General features: G+C 39.6%; 2 protein-coding genes across 2 annotated transcripts; one reads left to right on the top strand and one right to left on the bottom strand.

Annotated features, from left to right (window-relative positions):
* Positions 1–2,192: 2,192 nt before the first annotated feature.
* Positions 2,193–5,574, top strand: LOC108999568 (phosphatidylinositol 4-kinase gamma 4-like). The gene is made up of 2 exons (XM_018976471.2): positions 2,193–4,082; positions 4,898–5,574. The coding sequence occupies exons 1-2, from the start codon at positions 2,685–2,687 to the stop codon at positions 5,285–5,287; spliced, it is 1,788 nt and encodes a 595-aa protein (XP_018832016.1). The 5' UTR covers positions 2,193–2,684; the 3' UTR covers positions 5,288–5,574.
* Positions 5,575–12,923: 7,349 nt separating this feature from the next.
* On the bottom strand, positions 12,924–19,314 carry LOC109010364. The gene is made up of 5 exons (XM_018991171.2): positions 16,857–19,314; positions 15,246–15,892; positions 14,864–15,073; positions 13,943–14,160; positions 12,924–13,794 (listed from the first exon to the last, which is right to left on the bottom strand). Exons 1-5 carry the CDS (start codon positions 19,213–19,215, stop codon positions 13,752–13,754), a joined length of 3,477 nt encoding a protein of 1,158 aa, XP_018846716.2. The 5' UTR covers positions 19,216–19,314; the 3' UTR covers positions 12,924–13,751.
* Positions 19,315–19,672: the final 358 nt, after the last annotated feature.

The following is a 19,672-nucleotide window of genomic DNA, read 5'->3' on the forward strand; positions in this document are numbered from 1 at the left end:
ACAAGTGGTTAATGCAAAAGGTACTGATTTAAAAACCTTTTAATTTGTGGCGTTCACATTTATTCAGAAAATGTAAGAATGTTTTGGATCAATTACATCTAAATTCATATTTTTTCTTTGTCAATGTCTCTCTATATATATATATATTATTTTTTTTTCATCATGTTTTAAAATTTTGAAAGCTTATATAATTAATTGAGATACTATTTAATCATATGGTCTAATGTAGAGAGAAATAAATAATATTCAATATTTTATAATTATTTTTCATCTACTTTTTATTATTATTTAATATTTTATTATTATTTTATTATTATTATTTATAGATCATCTGAGATCATGTCAATATCCAAATAAGTGATCGCGTGGGATCTACTTTTCTAAAAAAATTTATACAAATAGTAGAAAAAAACTTTACAGCTAAACCATCCAATTTGATGAGACAATTGGAGAAATTGATATATATTAAGAAAATGTCAATAATATAGTTTAGAGTAATATTATATACAGTCGTGAAGTGCGTAAGTATCGTGCAGTCGTTTTAAAAAAAAAAGTGGGATTCACTATTAAAAAATTAATTTCTTTTTATGTGAATCTCATATTTATTTTTTATTTTTTAAAATGACTGTACGATACTTATATACTCACGAGTAAATATTATTTTCCTATAGTTTATAAGTAAGTATGAGTCATATTAAAAACGAAAATAGTGGCATGTACTTGAATGAAAATATTTATCTTAGCTCAGTAGAATTATTGAGACAAGAACAAGAGTACTTCTGACTTCATCAACTCCCTTTGCTCCCAAACGTCTGGTGGACGTACACCAAACGTCAAAAAGCGCTTCTCTCCCCAGCTGCTGCTCTCTCCAAACCTTTGATCTAAACATCTCTAGTCTCTAGAGATAGCGAAAGGGCGGCTCCCACCCCCTCATCTCTCCTCCTTCCGATCACCTTTCTTTCTGTCTGTGTTGTTTTTTGTTAGTTTTTGTGTTTTTCAGGCCGAATAAAGGAGGAGTGTCGTTCCGGGTCTTTCCGTCCACCACTTGTCAACACGCACCACTCCGGGACGATGCCCAGCTGCCGATCTTCAAGACTACCGAATCCGGCGTCCATCGGAGTGGAACGTAGCCCGCACGCGCGGGAGTAAGTTTCCAGACCGCGTTTGCTCGTGTCCAACACGCGCCACCGGGGAGCTTTTTTCCGACGACACGCTCGGCTTCTCTGGACTCCTCGACTCCGGGACTTCCAAGATTGACTGCCGACTTTCCTCCCAAAGTGACCAGTGAGATGCATGCGCCACTGCCGACGTTGTGTGCACTGTTCACTCATTTTGTTGTCCAGTTTTGTTTTTCTTTTTTTGTCGATCAGTTTGTTTGTTTTTTACCCAAGTGTGGTGTTGAGTTTTGGATTGGACGCAATCTGGAGCAAGAGCTGTTTGAGAGAGGTGGACGATGTTATGATCGGTGGTCGTACGACCAGTGCTCATGCGTAGGTGTTGCCTATGCAATGGAGGCTGTGTATTCGTGCGTGAAGCTGGGTGCTCGTATCGTCGAAATACGATTTGCCGATGCTTGCGGTAGGCGTGACGTTCGGGTTCACGCCAGTGCTTATGGAGTCGTAGTTTGGTTATGTGGTTTTATTTGTAGTTTATTTGTAGTTATTTTAGCTAGTATTATAATAGAAATAGGCTTTAGGATTTAATATCTATAGCAGTGTCCCATACTCTTCCTCCTTGTGAGGACAGAGGAGATCGTGAAGTTCTGTTTTTACAGAGCGTTTTCTCTGTTTAGAGAGAGTTCCTAGAAGTTAAGACAATGTCCGTCACAAAAAAATTTGTATGTAGAAAAGCCACAGATCTGATGCGTAGATTGACTTATAGTCTAAAATTTCTATGTATAAGTTACATTTATAACTTCGTTTTATTAATAAAATGAGCCTGTTTCCATAAAAAAAAAAAAAAGAAAAAAAAGAACAGGAGTACTTCTGCAACCTAAAAGTTGAAAAATGGAAAAGACGTGTCATCTTTATACGTGGCAAAGGGTAATTGGACAACATACAGGGCGCGAGCTGATTGGTCAAGACCCCATTTTGTCGTGTCATCTTGGAGCGCACTCCAACTTCAGCTAAAAATAGTTCTAAAAATTAAATCAAATTATATTAAAGTCAATAAATCAGCATTCTGACCAACGTATGAATCACCGGCGGCTTCACGCGTTCTCTCTCTATCTCTCGATCTCTCTTTCCCTCTCCCCCAAAGCGAACAGAGCTAACGAAAATTTGCTATTTTTCGCTTCTTCCTCTTTGGTAAGGATTCTCCATATCTCTCTCTCTGACTGCCCAGATCTCGAGAGTTTGATTGTATAAAATTCTGGGTTCTGGTCGATTACGATGTTTTTAATTCTGTAGCGTTTGAATTGCTTTCTGGGTTTCTTCCCCAGATTGTTTTCATTTTTCATTTTTCATTTTCCCTTTTTAGTTCTGTATAAATTTAGAAATCAAAATATGGGGTTTATTCGGTCGTCTAGTTTGACAATTAGATCCTCTTATATGCTAATTGTAATAGAAATGGCCGAATTCTTCTTGTGAATTGTATGTTTTGTGTCAAGAATTGTACATTTGTTTCATAGCATCAGGCTTTCTAGAATTCTGTTATAGTTAGAAAAAGAACAAAACAGAAAAACAATGTCGTCCGCCGGTGTCACTGCTCTTAGTCTGGTTCGTGATGAGCCTGTAGTTTTCCCAAATAATTTACATTCTCCACTGGATATGTGCTCAAAAGAATCGATTTTGATATACCTCTCCATTTCGGGGTCAATGACCCCTATGCGTGCTTTGGAATCCGATTCCATTGAGTCCATGAAACTCAGGATCCAAACTTGTAAAGGCTTTGTTGTAAAGAAGCAGAAGCTGGTTTGTGGAGGCCGAGAACTGGCCCGGAGCAATTCTCTGCTCCGGGACTATGGGGTTGCAAATGGAAATGTTCTTCATCTGGTTCTTAGACTTTCGGATCTGCAGGAGATTAAAGTTAGGACTAGGTGTGGGAAAGAGTTCTCATTCCATGTTAAACGAGATAGAGATATTGGGTATGTGAAAAAAAGGATCGCAAAGAAGGGGAAGGATTTTGTTGATCTTGAGGAGGAAGAGGTTGTGTGTAATGGAGAACGGCTTGAGGATCAGAGGCTAATCGATGATATCTGTAAACATAATGATGCGGTGATACATTTGTTTGTTCAGAAATCTGCAAAAGTTCGGGCTAGACCGATCAAGAATGAGCTTGAGTTGTCTATTGTGGCACCGGCGTTAAATAATGAGAGGGTCAATGACATTGATGGAGGAGATTATGGGAGACAGTATGATGGAGGAAATAATTATGGGAGAGAGTATGAAGCTAATGGGTATGTACCAAGAAAACCGCCAGATAGGGATTTCTCACTGGAGCCACTTATTGTTAATCACGAGATTCAATTGCCCTCGGTGATATGGGATATGGTTAACTCTACATATGATGGATTGGAAGCAGGTCATTATCCAATGAGGTCTATGGAGGGTACAGGGGGAGTTTATTTTATGCTGGATTCGTTGGGTCAGAAGTATGTGTCTGTTTTTAAGCCCATTGATGAGGAGCCAATGGCCATGAACAACCCTCGAGGGCTGCCAGTGTCACTGGATGGTGAGGGGTTAAAAAAGGGTACAAGAGTTGGAGAAGGAGCTTTCAGGGAAGTTGCAGCTTATATTTTGGATCATCCAAAGGGTGGGCGCCGTTCGATGTTTGGTCGTGAGAAGGGCTTTGCTGGGGTTCCCCCTACTTTTATGGTTGAGTGCTTCCACAGAGGATTCAACCATCCAGGGGATTTGACTGGCAAGATTGGATCTTTGCAGATGTTCATGGAGAATAATGGAAGTTGCGAGGATATGGGCCCTGGGGCTTTCCCAGTTAAGGAAGTGCATAAGATCTCTGTTTTGGATATAAGATTGGCAAATGCGGATAGGCATGCTGGGAATATTTTGCTGAGCAAAGAGGGAGAAGATGGCCAGACCATGCTGATTCCAATTGATCACGGGTACTGCTTGCCTGAAACTGTAAGGCTGCTTAACTTTGTTTATGATTTTCTCTCTGCAACTTATTCCATCTGATCTTATGGCACTTTTATTTGCTTTATCCTCCAGTGATATTGTAGCTTGAGTAATCTGCTGTCTCGTTTTTCTGTTTTTTCACTTTATGAGGGGCAGTAAATTATGTTGAGATGGTAGATCCATTATTATTGATTACATGCCATACATTTGGTTCAAATCTCAACCAGGACACCTAGATGGAGTTTGATAGGACTTGCTAGGTTTGATTGAATGTAATGGAGTCAGGAATGCGCTTCTGCAATTGTTAGGATTTACTCATCTGGTCTAGTTTCACATCCATTTGAAAATTGTAAAATTTGTTTCCATCCCAATATTTGATCTTGAAGATCCCACAGTATATGGCCTCACATTGGATTCCCAATCTCATAAAAGCATTTGGATTTTGTGACAGTACTTCTGATTTTGATTAGTTATCAATATTATCTTTAAAATAGTGCTGTAAAGTCTATTCTCTCTCTCCTTTAATTTATTTTTTGTAAATGATTGTCAAGGTGTAATGTCCACATGATTTATAACGAAACCTCTTCCTTTATTATGTGTGTCTGGAAGTTCTGCAAAATTTCTTTCTGGCACTGACATCTTAACTAGATTTGCGAAGAACATTTTTTGGCAATCATTGTCATAAAACATTTCAGTTAGATGATAGCTGCCAAACCTCATTTTTTTTTACTGTATTCTGATGGTACATAAAATCCATACTATTCAATGTACATTTTTAGTTTGTTCAATCCTATTAACTTTACATTTTGCTGTTCCTGCAGTTTGAAGATTGCACATTTGAATGGCTTTATTGGCCACAAGCTCGCCAACCTTACTCCACAGAGACCATCGACTACATAAAATCGTTGGATGCTGAAGAAGATATTGCCCTTCTTAAGTTCCATGGATGGGACTTGTCACTTGAATGTGCTCGCACGCTCCGCATCTCAACCATGCTTCTGAAAAAGGCAGTAGAAAGAGGGCTCACCCCGTTTGACATTGGTAATATAATGTGCAGAAAAACCTTGAAGAAGGAATCCATCATTGAGGAGATTGTACAAGAAGCACAAGATTCGGTGCTTCCTGGAACAAGTGAAGCAACATTCCTTGATGCAGTGTCCCAAATCATGGATTGCCATCTTGACAAAATTGCTGGATTGCCTTTATCATGAGGATGCTGGTTTCTTCTTTTCTTTTATTTGGAGAATATAGGTATATATATAAGTATCACAAGGTGATTAGGATGTTCTTTTGTCCATACACAATGTGAAGAAGGACTTATATATTTTCCCTTTCTTCCATATCAGTCACTCGTTTCTTGTGATTGAACTTAAAAGTTGAATTCCTGACTCATTTGTTCATTTGATTGCTAAACCCTTTGCAGTGTGACATCTGCAGGTTTTATGTATTATCAGTACTTTTGTTATCTTTAACAAGTGCTTCATGTTGCGTGATTCCACGCTGCCAATGATTGTAGGAGAAAGCGTAAGCGCTGTTCTGTAGTCCATCAAAAAATGAGACTTTCCTTTCAAATTTTTGGAACAGTCATAGGTTTCATATTTGAAATTTTGATGCGAGTATCAGTTTGATCTTTGACATTTCCAATGTCAGCATTAATCCTTGCTCATTGGCTTTGTGTGGAATTGTCAAACCTTCTGTTGAGTTTTCTATAAAATCAAAACAGATCCCAATCACTAATGAGATGAACTTATCATTCTTTAGCCATCCACAAACATGATAACGACCCTTTTTTTTTTTCGTGGTATTTCGCTCAAAAGGTTGAAGGAAGATAATACATTTTTATCTACAAACATAATAACGGCCGTATTTGGATTCAGAAATAAGTTGATATGATTTTAGATGAGTTGAATAAAATATTATTAGAATATTAAATTTTAATATTATTATTATTTTTCGATTTGAAAAAATTGAATTGTTTATTATATTTTTAATATTATAATTTTCTTAAATTCTTGAGGAGTTTTTAAATTGATTGTGGGTTTAAGAGATTTCATTCTTGTAGGTTTATATCAATTTTGTATGAGAATTTGAAAAAATTATAATGATGAGATGGGTTAAGATGAGTTTTCAATCCAAACCGGGGGCTTAAGTAGTTCAAGGGCAATCATCACTTGACGCTTCCAGCTATCATCAACTTCCTTCCAATCAGCGGAGCCCAGAATTGTAGCCAAGTGAGAGTTCCAAAACAAATGTCTTATCACATTGACATGGAGAAAAATCACGTACCGACTATGAGATGTGTTTAACGCATTCACCATAAATTGAAATCTTACTAGATTCTACTTAAGATTGTTTGAAAAAGTCTTCCCAATTGTAGAGATTGAGCCTTTTTATCTTGTTTACTTAAGCTCCACATATCAGCTTGGGGACACAACCGAAGAAGTTGTTCTCACATTTGTTGGATTATGGGGATATATGGATTTTTGCCTTAATACTGATGAAGTGGATCCACCTCTAATTAATCTTGATACCTCGGTTGATCATCAACTTGTACTTCAATACATTCTTGAACAATGTTCTCAAATTTTATTTTTTTCGAGGGCTTTAACAAATGTTTATAATGTAAGAATGAGTTAACAAAAATAAGAACATCTTAGAATAACATTTAATCCATTTGAAAATAACAATAAAGATTTGTAAGGGAGCTACGGTGTAAAGAACCATGGAAGTAAAGGAGGAAGCTTTAGGGTTCGAAAGAGGGGCAGATTGATAGCAGATTGTGAAATGGAGATACGGGGGTGCGAATTGGGAATTAAGGCTTACGGGTGTTATCCAAACGACGTAGCTTCAGCAAAGTGAACACTGGAACAACATCACTTTAAATAATAAAGAAACGGTGTAGTTTAAATGTGTAAGGGGGGGTTATGGGTAAAGTGCTCCGTTTAATATAAAACGGTGCGTGTAGTAATTCTTCTGGAACCGGTCATTGTAGGGGGCATTTGAGTAAAGTCTTGTTAAGTCAGTTAATTCCCACGCCGAATGGATCTGTGATTCATTCTGGAGCATTTTCATCTTTACTTGTATTTCGTTTATGGAGGAATTTTGGGACCTCAAATACCCCAATACGTATGAATCTATGAGGTAAGTTTTCATCAGCATCAATCTCATCCTTATTGTTCTAGTCCTGTTAATTACACACATCCAGACTTAAGAGAGTTCTTACAAGTGGTATCAAGTCACCGATCCTACTCATTTCATCCAAACAGATCCATTAAATCACCATTCCATACCCAGCCAAACACTACATTCCACAGAACCAATCCAGCTAACATCGGATTGCATTACCCAGACATTACATTTTCACTTCCCATTTTACAAGCCAAACACTCACCCAAACAGCACCACACAATTTCATTTACCATGGCCGAAAATACCAGATCTAAGCACCAACAACAAGAAATCCTGGAATTAAAATCAGATGTCAGTAATGTGCAAACTGATGTGAGTACGGTGAAAGTAGATGTAAAGGAAATCAAAGACATGTTACGTACACTTTTTGCCCAGCAACAGATCCAACCACCACCACCCCCTCCAACCTTCAACCATGAAATTCCTCCCGAAAATGAACATGCAGACCTGAGAAGATTCAATCCTAGGGGGGTCAGACTTGACTTCCCTCATTTTCAAGGTGTTAACCCGGCAGCATGGCTTTTCAAGGTTAACCATTACTTTGAATTCCATCAAACACCCCTACCACATCGGTTGTTGATGGCATCATACTACATGGAAGGGGATGCTCTCGTGTGGTTCCAAAATGCAGCAGATGGGGGCTTATGCAGGGATTGGGATACTTTTTCTAGATCATTACTACTTCGTTTTGGTGCAACAGCTTATGACGACCCGATGGAAGCGTTGACACGGCTCAAGCAAACCAGCTTTGTTGCTAGTTATATGGCGCAGTTCGAAACATTATCTAATCGCTTGAGGGGCCTCTTAGACCTCCATAAGCTGAGTTGTTTCCTCAACGGCTTGAAAGATGAACTCTGCATACCAGTAAGGATGCTGAATCCAGTGAATTTAAACGCAGCGTATGGCTTGGCAAAAATGCAAGAAGAGTATCATAGCAGTACTCGAAAGTACAGCAAACCGACGGAGGAAAGGACCATGCCAATGGCAGGGGGTAATTCTGGCCAGCGTGCTTATTCCAATGATAATTACAATAAATGGAAGAAACCAATGAGTTTTACTAAAGTGACATCCATTCATATGGATGAGAAAAGAAAAAAAGGCCTATGTTTCCATTGCGATGAGAAATGGAATCCCACACATACTTGCAAAATCCTCGAATTTATTTCTTACAAGTGGATGAAGAAGGAGGAGAGACGGAGGAAGAGGAACCTTATGAAAAAAAGGAAGAGCACAAGCCTTTAGAGTTAGCAACCAGCGACAACGCTGAACTTGAGATCTCTTTGGCTGCTATAGCTGGTACTCCTACCGTGAGAACTATGAGGTTGATTGGAAGTATCAATGGGGAGCAAGTGGTGATCTTGCTAGACTCGGACAGCTCACACAATTTCATTGATTCAACAGTGGCCTCCAAGTTGAAGCTGCCAGTGGATTACCTAGTCAACTTGAAGGTGCGAGTAGCTAACGGGGAAGGCCTAAACAGTGAAGGGCTGTGTAGATCAATCAAGCTAAAGGTGCAAGGTAATTTGCTTCAGCTTCCTCTTCATTTATTAGACCTAGCTGGTTGTGATATTGTTTTAGGAGTCCAGTGGTTAGAAACCTTGGGCCCTATTACTTGGGATTTTTCTAAGCTATTGATGAGCTTCTAGTTGGATGGAAAAGCAATTGAGTTGAAAGGGCTGAAATTAAACCCTTCAGTGGTAGAGGAGAGTGAAAAAGTTTGCAAAGCCACTATGGTAAAAGGGAAGGGAATTTTCTTACAGATTATGTGTGTTGGGGAAGTGAACCAAGAACATGGGAAGCTGGCTGAACCATTTCCAGCACTGTTAGAAGACTTTAAGGAGGTGTTTGAGGAACCTCAAGGACTACCCCCACCCCGTTCCCATGACCATCACATAGTGCTCAAGGAGGGCACTCAACCCATCACAAATAGGCCATATCGCTACCCGTATTACCGGAAAACAGAAATTGAAAAAATGGTGGTTGAGTTGTTGAGTTCGGGAGTGATTAGACCTAGTTCTAGTCCCTTTTCTGCCCCTGTTTTGTTGGTTCGTAAGGCCGATGGCAATTGGCGGCTTTGCATGGATTATAGGGCACTTAATAAGGAAACGGTTAAGGCAAAGTTTCCAATTCCAGTGATAGATGAGTTGCTGGATGAACTCTTTGGAGCGGTGATCTTTTCTAAACTCGACCTACGGTCGGGCTATCACCAAGTAAGGGTGGTGCCTAGTGACATTCCCAAGACGGCGTTCCGAACACATGAAGGGCATTACGAGTTTTTAGTGATGCCTTTTGGCCTCACCAACGCTCCAGCCACATTTCAAGGGTTAATGAATGATGTATTCAAACCTTTTTTGAGGAAATTTGTCCTTTTTTTTTTTATGACATCTTGGTCTATAGTAAGTCTCGGGAGGAGCATGAAATTCACTTGAGAGAGGTTTTGAAGGTGCTGAAACAGCACTGTTTGTATGCAAAAAAATCAAAGTGTCATTTTGCGGTGGAGGAAGTCGATTACTTGGGCCACATTATTTTTGGCCAAGGTGTTAAAGCAGACATTTCAAAAATTCAAACCATGTTGGATTGGCCATTTCCCAAGACATCTAAGGCCTTGAGAGGTTTTTTGGGTTTAACGGGGTATTATAGAAAATTTATAAGGCATTACGGGCTGTTAGCAGCCCCTCTTACCCAGTTGTTGACAAAAAATGGGTTTGTTTGGACCCAAGAGGCAGAGCTGGCCTTCAAAAAGTTAAAGGAAGCAGTGACTAGGCCACCCGTACTTGCCTTACCAGATTTTTCAAAACCGTTCACAGTGGAGTGCGATGCTAGTGGGAAAGGAATAGGGATTGTCCTTATGCAGTCGGGGCAACCTATTGCTTTTTTGAGTAAGATGTTAAAGGGAAGAGCTCTACTACTATCAACGTATGAGAAAGAATTTCTGGCCATTGTGACAGCAGTGCAAAAATGGCGACCCTACCTTTTGGGGCAGTCATTTATTATTAAAACAGACCAACAAGCACTGAAATTTCTGCTTGAGCAGAAAATTGGGATAGAAGTTCAACACAAATGGGTGAGCAAATTGATGGGCTACGATTTTAAGATTGAGTACAAGAGCGGAAGAGAGAATGTCATGGCGGATGCACTGTCGAGAAGAGGGGAGGTTGAGAATGAGGAGTGGGGTTTGCTTGGCCAGATTTCTTTTCCCACTTCAGATTGGGTGGAAGAGCTGAAAATCAGCTATAAAAATAGTACAGAAACCTCAGATCTGTTGGAAAGGTTGTTGAAGCATCTAGAGGTTCCTAAGGGGACAACATTACAGCAGAGAATAATTTTGAGGAAGGGCAGAATTTTTATAGTTCCAGACTCACCGTTCAAACTGAAAGTACTTCAGTTTATTCATACCGACCCTATGGCGGGACATTCGGGGTACTTAAAAACCTATCAAAGGGCAAAAAGGGACTTCTATTGGCCAGGGATGAAAAATGATATAAAAAAATGGGTGAGGGAGTGTGAAATTTGTCAGGCTTCTAAGTATGAAACGCTACCCCCAGCAAGGCTTCTACAACCACTGCCCATACCTCAACAAGCGTGGGTAGATATTTCGATAGACTTTGTGGAAGGGCTGCCAAAGTCTAAGGGGTGTTCTCTAATTTTTGTCGTAGTGGATCGTTTCACTAAGTACGGGCATTTCATGACCCTATCCCATCCCTATACAGCTCAAGAAGTGGCCAAGGTGTTTTTCGGATCTGTTTTCAAATTGCATGGTCTCCCAAAAACCATAGTATCCGACAGGGATCCGATATTCCTGAGTTCCTTCTAGAAGGAGCTATTCGCCCTACAAGGCACTTCCCTAGACTATAGCTCAGCGTACCATCCGCAGAGCGATGGCCAGACGGAAGCTGTGAACAAGGTCGTAGAAGGTTATCTGAGGTGCTATGCAGGATCTAAACCCACGGGGTGGAGCCAGTGGCTACCGTTAGCCGAGTGGTGGTACAACAGCACCTACCACAGCTCAACCAAGTTAACACCTTTTGAGGCTCTCTACGGTTACCCTCCCCCAAGGTTAATCGACTACATTCCAGGCACATCGAACAACCCAACAGTTGACCAACTATTGCAAAACAGAGAACAAAATTTACAACTCTTAAAGAATAATCTTAAGGCAGCTCAAGACATGATGAAATATTATGCTGATAAAAAGAGAACTGAAAGACAGTTTAGTGTTGGGGACTGGGTATACCTCCGCCTGCAGCCGTACCGCCAGAAGACAGTGGCACTTCGCAAAAACATGAAGCTTGCACCTCGCTTCTATGGGCCCTTCAAAGTGCTCCAAAGGCTCGGATCCGTGGCCTACAGACTTGAGCTACCTCCCTCATCTCAAATCCATCCAGTCTTCCACGTGTCTTGCTTGAAGAAGAAGCTAGGAGATTGGACTCAACCACTTGCGATGCTGCCACCTACCAACAGCAAAGGGGAAGTTATCCCCGAGCCTGAAGCTGTGCGTGATCGACGCATGAGACAACAAGGAGGACGAGCTACTACAGAGGTATTAATCAATGGGTCGGACTCTCGGAGGGGAAAAATTCTTGGAAAAATCTCTGGAAACTTAGGGCTTGGTATCCGCACCTTGTGGACAAGGTCTTATAAGGGTGGGGGAATGTAAGGGAGCTACGGTGTAAAGAACCATGGAAGTAAAGGAGGAAGCTTTAGGGTTCGAAAGAGGGGCGGATTGATAGCAGATTGTGAAATGGAGATACGGGGGTGCGAATTGGGAATTAAGGCTTACGGGTGTTATCCAAACGACGTAGCTTTAGCAAAGTGAACGCTGGAACGACATCACTTTAAGTAATAAAGAAACGGTGTAGTTTAAATGTGTAAGGGGGGGGGGGGTTACGGGTAAAGTGCTCCGTTTAGTATAAAACGGTGCGTGTAGTAATTCTCCTGGAACCGGTTATTGTAGGGGCATTTGAGTAAAGTCTTGTTGAGTCAGTTAAGCCCCACGCCGAATGGATCTGTGATTCATTCTGGAGCATTTTCATCTTTACTTGTATTTCATTTATGGAGGAATTTGGGGACCTCAAATACCCCAATACGTATGAATCTATGAGGTAAGTTTTCATCAGCATCAATCTCATCCTTATTGTTCTAGTCCTGTTAATTACACACATCCAGACTTAAGAGAGTTCTTACAAGATTTATGAAAAGAGGGAGCGAAGAAGAGTTTCACGCAAGTTGAAAAACCCAGTAAAGAAGATTTGATTTTCTCCATACGAGTTGAATAGATCTTGGGTTGTATTAAAGCCTTGCATACCATTTGTTATGGTTTCTAAAATTCATGACTCAGTATGCTATGACCGTAACAATGAATACCATGGAACATACAGTTTGGATTTTGTTGAATCATTGATCATGTTATCCTCCGGATTTGGTCGGAAAATTCGGAGAGAGAGAGAGATGATTAACAGGCAATAATTGGTCAGCTGGTGCAATACTGAGTTGTGGATCTTAGACATCTATTAGCTGAGAGTACGAGACAGCAGGAGCAGATAAGCATATGAAGTTGATTGGACTTACACGAGGATAAACTGTCAGGGAACTGAAAAACAATGTTCTTTTCTTCTACTTCTTTGGCTAATCTAACCTAGAAATAGCAGCAGACTTGCAGAGAGATCAACATATACCATCTAACTAACATTAAGAAGCAATAATGTGATACAACTTCAGAAAAAAACTATAATGCTATTTTCACCTATTATCTTGTCATCCCCAATCATATGTCAACCACTTAAATGTCAATTACTTAAAATATGCCACATCAATGAGCGTAATTAGAGATGACAAAATCTAAGATGAAAGAACTATATTTCTCGAAAACTAGACATTTTCAAAATTTAAGCCTGGACAGCAGGATGACGCGGAGCAGTTGTCAATCACCCCCAGGACAATTTACCATGTCTTGCACAACCACATGATGAACAGATTGAAAGCTGGCTACAGCTCAGTCCGTCTTTGGATGGAATTAGCACAAAATGCAAATGGAATGGGCAGTTACAGTTCTTCTTGAATCAGAAAAACCCAATCTTCCGAAAGTATATGCCAGCTTGACATCGAGATTTTGCCACCATTAAAAATGCATGCAAAAATTGTAACAATCTCCCGTTAGCAGGCTTGGAACAGATCGACTGGGGAACTTAGCAGTGGGAGCTAAATGCTGGGTTGAAACATCATAGATCAGGCTAAGGCAATGGCAGTCATTTGTCTGGCTCTTGTCAAATGAAAGTACGACAATGATAGGTACAATATTGTTTAGAGAAGCCAAAATCATTGTCAATCTGTTTTATTCCCCTTCTTGCTTTGTCTGGTTTAAATGGTACTTTTTCATAAAATCTGAGGGTAGGGTGAGGTTGTCCACTCAAGGTTCACTGAATTTGTGCATATATTACCAGCTAAAGAAATTAACCTTTTGCTGCCCATGGAAGGCAGGCACCATCCTTATTTCTTGCCAGGCTTCTTCAGCATTCGCTTCAGGTTCTTTCTGAAAAAAAAAATAGAGACAAAAAGTGACAGGCTTTTACTACAAAAATGAAAAGAATTGCTCAGATCTTGAGCAGATTTCAGAGTTTTATGGATTACCATCCCTATGCTAAATTTAAGAACTAGCTTTCCCAGAGTTCAATACTTACCTCTTTGTGGGTTTGCCAGTGACACCAAACACGCCCTTCATCAAGGAGCTTATATCCACAGAGCGTTCCTTTGTGATATTATCATGGTAAAGTTTGCTTCCAATCTCAATAATTTGTTCCTCCACTTCTTCTAGTGTTTGGTCCACATTGAGCTGAAGTTCCCCTTTCCTGATGACAGTTACATTAAAGCCATTTCCTTTGGCTTCCCGAAAAGCATCCTAGAGAGTTGAGGAGTGTTAACGAGAGCAAGAAAGAGGGTTTTCACCTCAAAAGAGTTAAGGAACTAGGAACCCAAAATTAAAAAAATATTTTTTACACCCTACAAAGGAAGAAAAGGGAACTGTAACCTAGAAGTCAACACTAATGCTCAAAAGCCAAAGAGCATTGCAGAAAGGACCAAGGCCATGTTTGGATGCTTAAAGTATCTCAAAATTTTGTGAATAGTAGTGAAATGATTTGAGCAAAGATGTTTTATTGGGTTTTGGGAAAAGAGAGAGAAAAAGTTGAATAAAAATATTTTTTAAAATAAGTATTGTATTGGAGTTTGTGAAAATGAATATAGAAAAGTTATTTGAATATTATTTTTGTTTTGAAGTTTGTAAAAGTTGTATTAATTTTTGTGTTTGAGTAATGATTAGCTAATGATTAGATGAAAAGTTTAAAATTTGAAATAGATAATTATATTGTATTTGAGTACGTGACTTTTATAAGCTAAGAGAAAAGCAGAAACCAAGCATCACATGGTCCACATCAAAGAGGCCTCTAGACAATGATGACGTACCACAAGCATAAATGAAAAATGTGAGCATGGTCCTCTCAGCTGGACCAGCTGGTTCTCTAATAAAATGCAAGGCCATTACCAACAAAGACAATCACATGATTTGCAGAAAAGTTTCGTATGGAAACAAATTAACTCCTTACTTTAGGACGCTGTGGAACAACAAAGGCATGGCCATTTCCAAGCATGTCCATATGAGCCTGAATGATACAACAGAGATTTTTGCAGTCACCAGCATCCTCAAAGGCAATCACATGATATGGCTTTGGTTCCAATTCAAGATCGGTAGCCATCTCCAACGAATAGAATCCAACCCTCTGTTCCCCATTATGAACTGTGTACAATTCAATGCACTGGAAAAGAATGAAAATATTCCGTAACTATCTGGAAAAATTATGAGTACCATAGCAGAGAATAAAAAGTATAATTAAGTAAAAAATTTAGGAATATGGGTACTGAGACTTTCTTTGGTGGACATGAGCAGATTAAGGTAAAGGAAGCGGATAAGATGAACTGTCTACATACCAACACACGTGGGAGATCCAACCACCACAGGTAATCTTCTTCGTTCTCATCCGCATACTCGCGGTATTTGCTCATCACAGCTTGGGGTCCAAACAATTCCATCTCTCTTTTGAGCTTGTTGAGCTTCTTTTCCATAAATTTTTTGTTCTTCTCAGGTATGTTGGTCATCATATCAGCTACTTCTTCTATTTCTTTTTCAGTGATCCACCGATCCAAATCCTTCCCCATATCCTTCATAATTGACTTAACTTCTGGGTCTGTCTCTGCATTATAAGACTCCAAAAACCCACGGGACCATTTCTTTGTATGTTGCCAATATTCCTTCCCTGATTTTGTTCCAGCTTTAACAGAACCATCACTACCTTCGATTATCGTCTTCGAAAATTTTGAATCCCCATCGTGATTTTTTTTGTGTGAATCAAGGGTTGGCAAAGAAGCAACAACATTCTCAGGGGTGGGTGATTCTGTTGATATGGGAATGGAGTCATCGTGGTCCTTCTTCAGGTGGTCTGAACCAGAGGTGTTTCCAGACAAAAATGCCTTCCGCTGTTCTAGGAAGTTATTGAGAAACTCAGGATTCTTTTCTACTACAGGGACTTTCCAGCGTGGTATGATTTTTTCTGGAGGATCATACAGGCTGATTCCATCTATAGAAAGAGAAAAAGACTATCACCATCAGTGCTTGAAAAACTTCAAATGCTAGGTTAAATATATGAACTTGAACCCAGCCAGTATTTGCTGACTGAATATCTAGAACCATTTACCAATCTACTTAATTTATTCACAAGAAATTTATTTCCTTTAGGGGTTGGGAGATTTGGTGCAGTGTTGTTAAAAGCGTGAGGCGCACTAAGCACAAAAGCCACCTAGAGACTAGGCGCAAAGTGCAAGGGCGCACCTGAGCGAGGTAAAGTGCATGCTTTTATAAAAATGATAAAATACAATAAAAAAAGGTTTTAAAAGGACAGAATAATAATATATTGTAGCTTATGAACTCTTTTATTAGATATCATGCAACATGACAACTATGTGATCAGCTAATTATATAAAATTCGAACATAAAAATTTATATACTTCTCTTGTGGCTTACAAAATATACACAACCATGACATTTGATATCTATAAACAGAATAAAGAAGTAGTTGAATAAAAATCCAAAATATATCTAAAAGGCAATGCCCAAAACAATACAAAAAATGTTGGAGTATTCTAAAAAATACTCCAATTCAATACAATCCTAGAGTATATAATCATCCGGTTAATTTTATTGGCCCATGTGTTATATATTTATTACTTTTGGTTCCTAGCTATAGAGTCGTGCTTAAGGACAAAGAAACATTCTTCTCATTAAATTGTAACAAAGCACACTTTTTGCACTTCAAGCTCACCACTAAAAGCGCGCTTTTTGAAATGCGCTACTAAAAGCGAAGCCCTTGGGGCTATGCGCTTTGCACTTAAGCGCGCTTTTGACAACACTGATTTGGTGAATGTCAATGCCCTGTTGGTGCTACACAGATTAGTTATATTAGAAACTAACAAAAAATTACCGCTACCCTTATAGGAACAAAAGGTGAAAAAAAACAGAAGAAAGACTTGGGAACAGGTGACTACCTGCTCCATAATCAAGATTTTCAATGTTTGAATGTAGCCATTCATGCAGTTTTGAAAGCTTTTCATTCTCTTTCTCAACTTTATTTTCAAGACCCCTAAAGAATGCATGTTTATCTTCAGCATCCATCAAATAAAATGGGTCCCGCCCCGCCAACTCATTTTCACGGACTTGAAAGACAATTTCTCGTAGGCTATCATCTTTCATCCACTCAAGTTCACTATCATCCTCGTTAAGACCAAGCTGTGAAATTTTGAGATTTTCTAACGATTCGTCAACTTTTTCTCTAGCAACAAGGTAATTATCTTTAAATCCAACTCCAATCTTCTTAACTATGGGCTCAACTTCATGAAAATTTGTTTGTATCCAGTTTTCCATCTTTGCAGATGATCCGGTCTCTGCATTGACGCCATTAACTTCATGATTCAAGGAAGTTTGGGGTTTCTGACTATCTCCCACTCCAAATACTGACTCAGAATCGTCATAATCATCATTACTGGTTGGGAGAGATTCCTTCAGAGAAACTTCACTAGCATTTGTGGAAGGAATATAATCTGATGTTTGACCTGAAATGGCGACCACTTCATCATTCGCATAAAATTTATGGCTTGTATTGCTACCAAATTCTTCATCACTAGGAATCCTCAAAACATCTGCACTTTTTTGCACAGTTTTGACATGGGATTCTACACTAGGCTCTCGGTTGTCTAGTTTTTCAGAAAGATAGTCTCTAGCTTCTTTCACTGACAATATGACTCTTGGTTTTGTTTTGAAAGATCTATTCTTACATGACTCACCATCAGGAGTATCAGAGGATTGGATAAGCTCTCTTGAATCTTTTAACTTCAAAGAACTCTTGGTATCTTGAATATCATGCATAATGCTTTGCTTATCATCTGAAACCTTTTCACTTGAAGTAGAACAAGTATCTGTATCCTCTACGGAAGTGACCTTACTGAAAAATTCAGCATCATCAAATTTTGGTTTTTCCAAAGTTGCATTCCTTATAGTTCCATAAATGCCATGACTCTGCCCTAAATCTCCATTTGGAAGGTTACCTAAAGAACTGGCAGCCTCTTCACTATGCACATCGACTAGTTCTATCTCACTGGACAGTTCTTTATTCACAACCTGCTTTACTCTCCCATCTCTATCGGATTGAGAAAGCTCTGGTCCCTCAATTTCTCGGGCATGGCTGGCCATTTGTCTGATCTCCTGAACTTTATTATCCAAGCCCACAGAATTGGCTGCCAGATTACCAAAGGAATCACATAATGACGATGTATCAGTACATGCCTTGGCTTTTGTAATACTATTCATAAGTTTTTCCTTGTCTAGCTTGGGCTTCTCAATGAGCAGAGTGGTCGGTTCTGAAGTTTCTTGAACAATCTCGACGCTAATGATATCTTTCTTTTTTCCTGACTCAATCTTTCCCCTCGTCATTTCCTTCTCCTTTTCTGTAGAATAAACGTCCTTTCCTCCAAAAGAAAATACCTTCTTCACTGCCCACAACACAACAAATCCGAACAACACCGTGGTCCCAACTCTCGAGAGCTTTGGAAGCAGCTCAGGCCGAAGAGTAAACCCTGGAGCTGCCTTAACAAAACCAGATTCCACTCCTTGAACAATGAACTTTGCCACCGAACTATTCCTTGGAATCACACTCTTCCCACTCTCCATCTCTCTAGCTAAATTCTCAGCACGCAGAGTTCTCAAGTTCGCTTCCGTTGACTCCTCCAATTCGAGTCGGTTAACTCGACTTCTTCTCAAGATTTCATCCTCGTCAACTGAAACCCACTTGACATTCCCTTCCAAATCTTCAAAAACCGTAAAAATAGGACCCGACCCAATACCCCAATCCTCGATATCTCTCTTATACTGGCCAACCCAATTCTCTAATTTGTTCGACAATACAGATTCACCCAAACGTTTTGATTTGATTTCTTCCCGTCCACCATATTCAACTCTATCAAAAACACCACCATGATTAAAGTCACGCTCTTCCGCACCAACACTATTCGAATTATCTGTTAAGCTACAATTGTCATCGAAACTACGATTAGCGTTTTGAAGATCAGAGCTGGGATTGTGGCGCACCTGTTGATCCTCAACGAGTTTCTTCCTTAGCGAGTTCCGGCGACTCGTGGGTCGACCAAAATGTGCAAGTATCTGTAAACTCCGGCTGTTTCGTGATGGTAAAAATATTCTAAATGAGGGGTTGCTGAAGAATTTGGAACTGGGTATGTTGTACCTAAATGAAGGCCTCCTGCTCCAAGTGTTGGTAGGAAATTTGGGAGAGAAACGTGAAGTCCCAAAGAGAACAAGAGGGGTAATTGGGTTTGGAGGGGTACGAACCTCCATGGATAAAGACAGGTTACAGAGTCGGGGAGTGAATCATTAAGAGCAGAGGAAGGCAGTGTGTCTTTGGATGTTGAAGAGGTTTTGCAGACAGCGCTCTGTTTGCGGGGCGAGTAGTAGGAGCCGAGGATAAAGTGGAGAAACGACGTCGTCGAATCTGCTCGTAATTTGCCATCACAATTTGTGCACGTTCAATCTCCGATTAAAAAAAAAAAGAAAAACAAACCAGTGATATTGATCTTCCTAAATTTTGAAAAAATCTTATTATTTTAATTTTTTCTATAAATTTATGATGTCAAATGTATCCAAATCTAAGGCATTTCAATGAGCTAAAAACCCAAAATCAAAAGTTCTAGCACATGAGACCTATTCACGAAGAGAGCAAGTACTACATGAGGTGGTAGCCAGGGGTAAAAGAGTTGAGTTCGAGTGAATGGTAAGATTGTGTTTGGATATTGAA

This window comes from Juglans regia, chromosome 12, assembly GCF_001411555.2.
Source record: "Juglans regia cultivar Chandler chromosome 12, Walnut 2.0, whole genome shotgun sequence".
Taxonomy (NCBI): Eukaryota; Viridiplantae; Streptophyta; class Magnoliopsida; order Fagales; family Juglandaceae; genus Juglans; species Juglans regia.

Bases quoted from the DNA above. Each gene is read 5' to 3' on its own strand.
- LOC108999568 (XM_018976471.2), top strand. From the start codon at position 2,685: ATGTCGTCCGCCGGTGTCACTGCTCTTAGTCTGGTTCGTGATGAGCCT. The intron at 4,083-4,897 runs GTAAGGCTGCTT...CTGTTCCTGCAG, and splicing joins GGTACTGCTTGCCTGAAACT to TTTGAAGATTGCACATTTGA.
- LOC109010364 (XM_018991171.2), bottom strand. From the start codon at position 19,215: ATGGAGGTTCGTACCCCTCCAAACCCAATTACCCCTCTTGTTCTCTTT. The intron at 14,161-14,863 runs GTAAGGAGTTAA...TCAACTCTCTAG, and splicing joins TTGTTCCACAGCGTCCTAAA to GATGCTTTTCGGGAAGCCAA. The intron at 13,795-13,942 runs GTAAGTATTGAA...TTTTTTTTTCAG, and splicing joins ACTGGCAAACCCACAAAGAG to AAAGAACCTGAAGCGAATGC.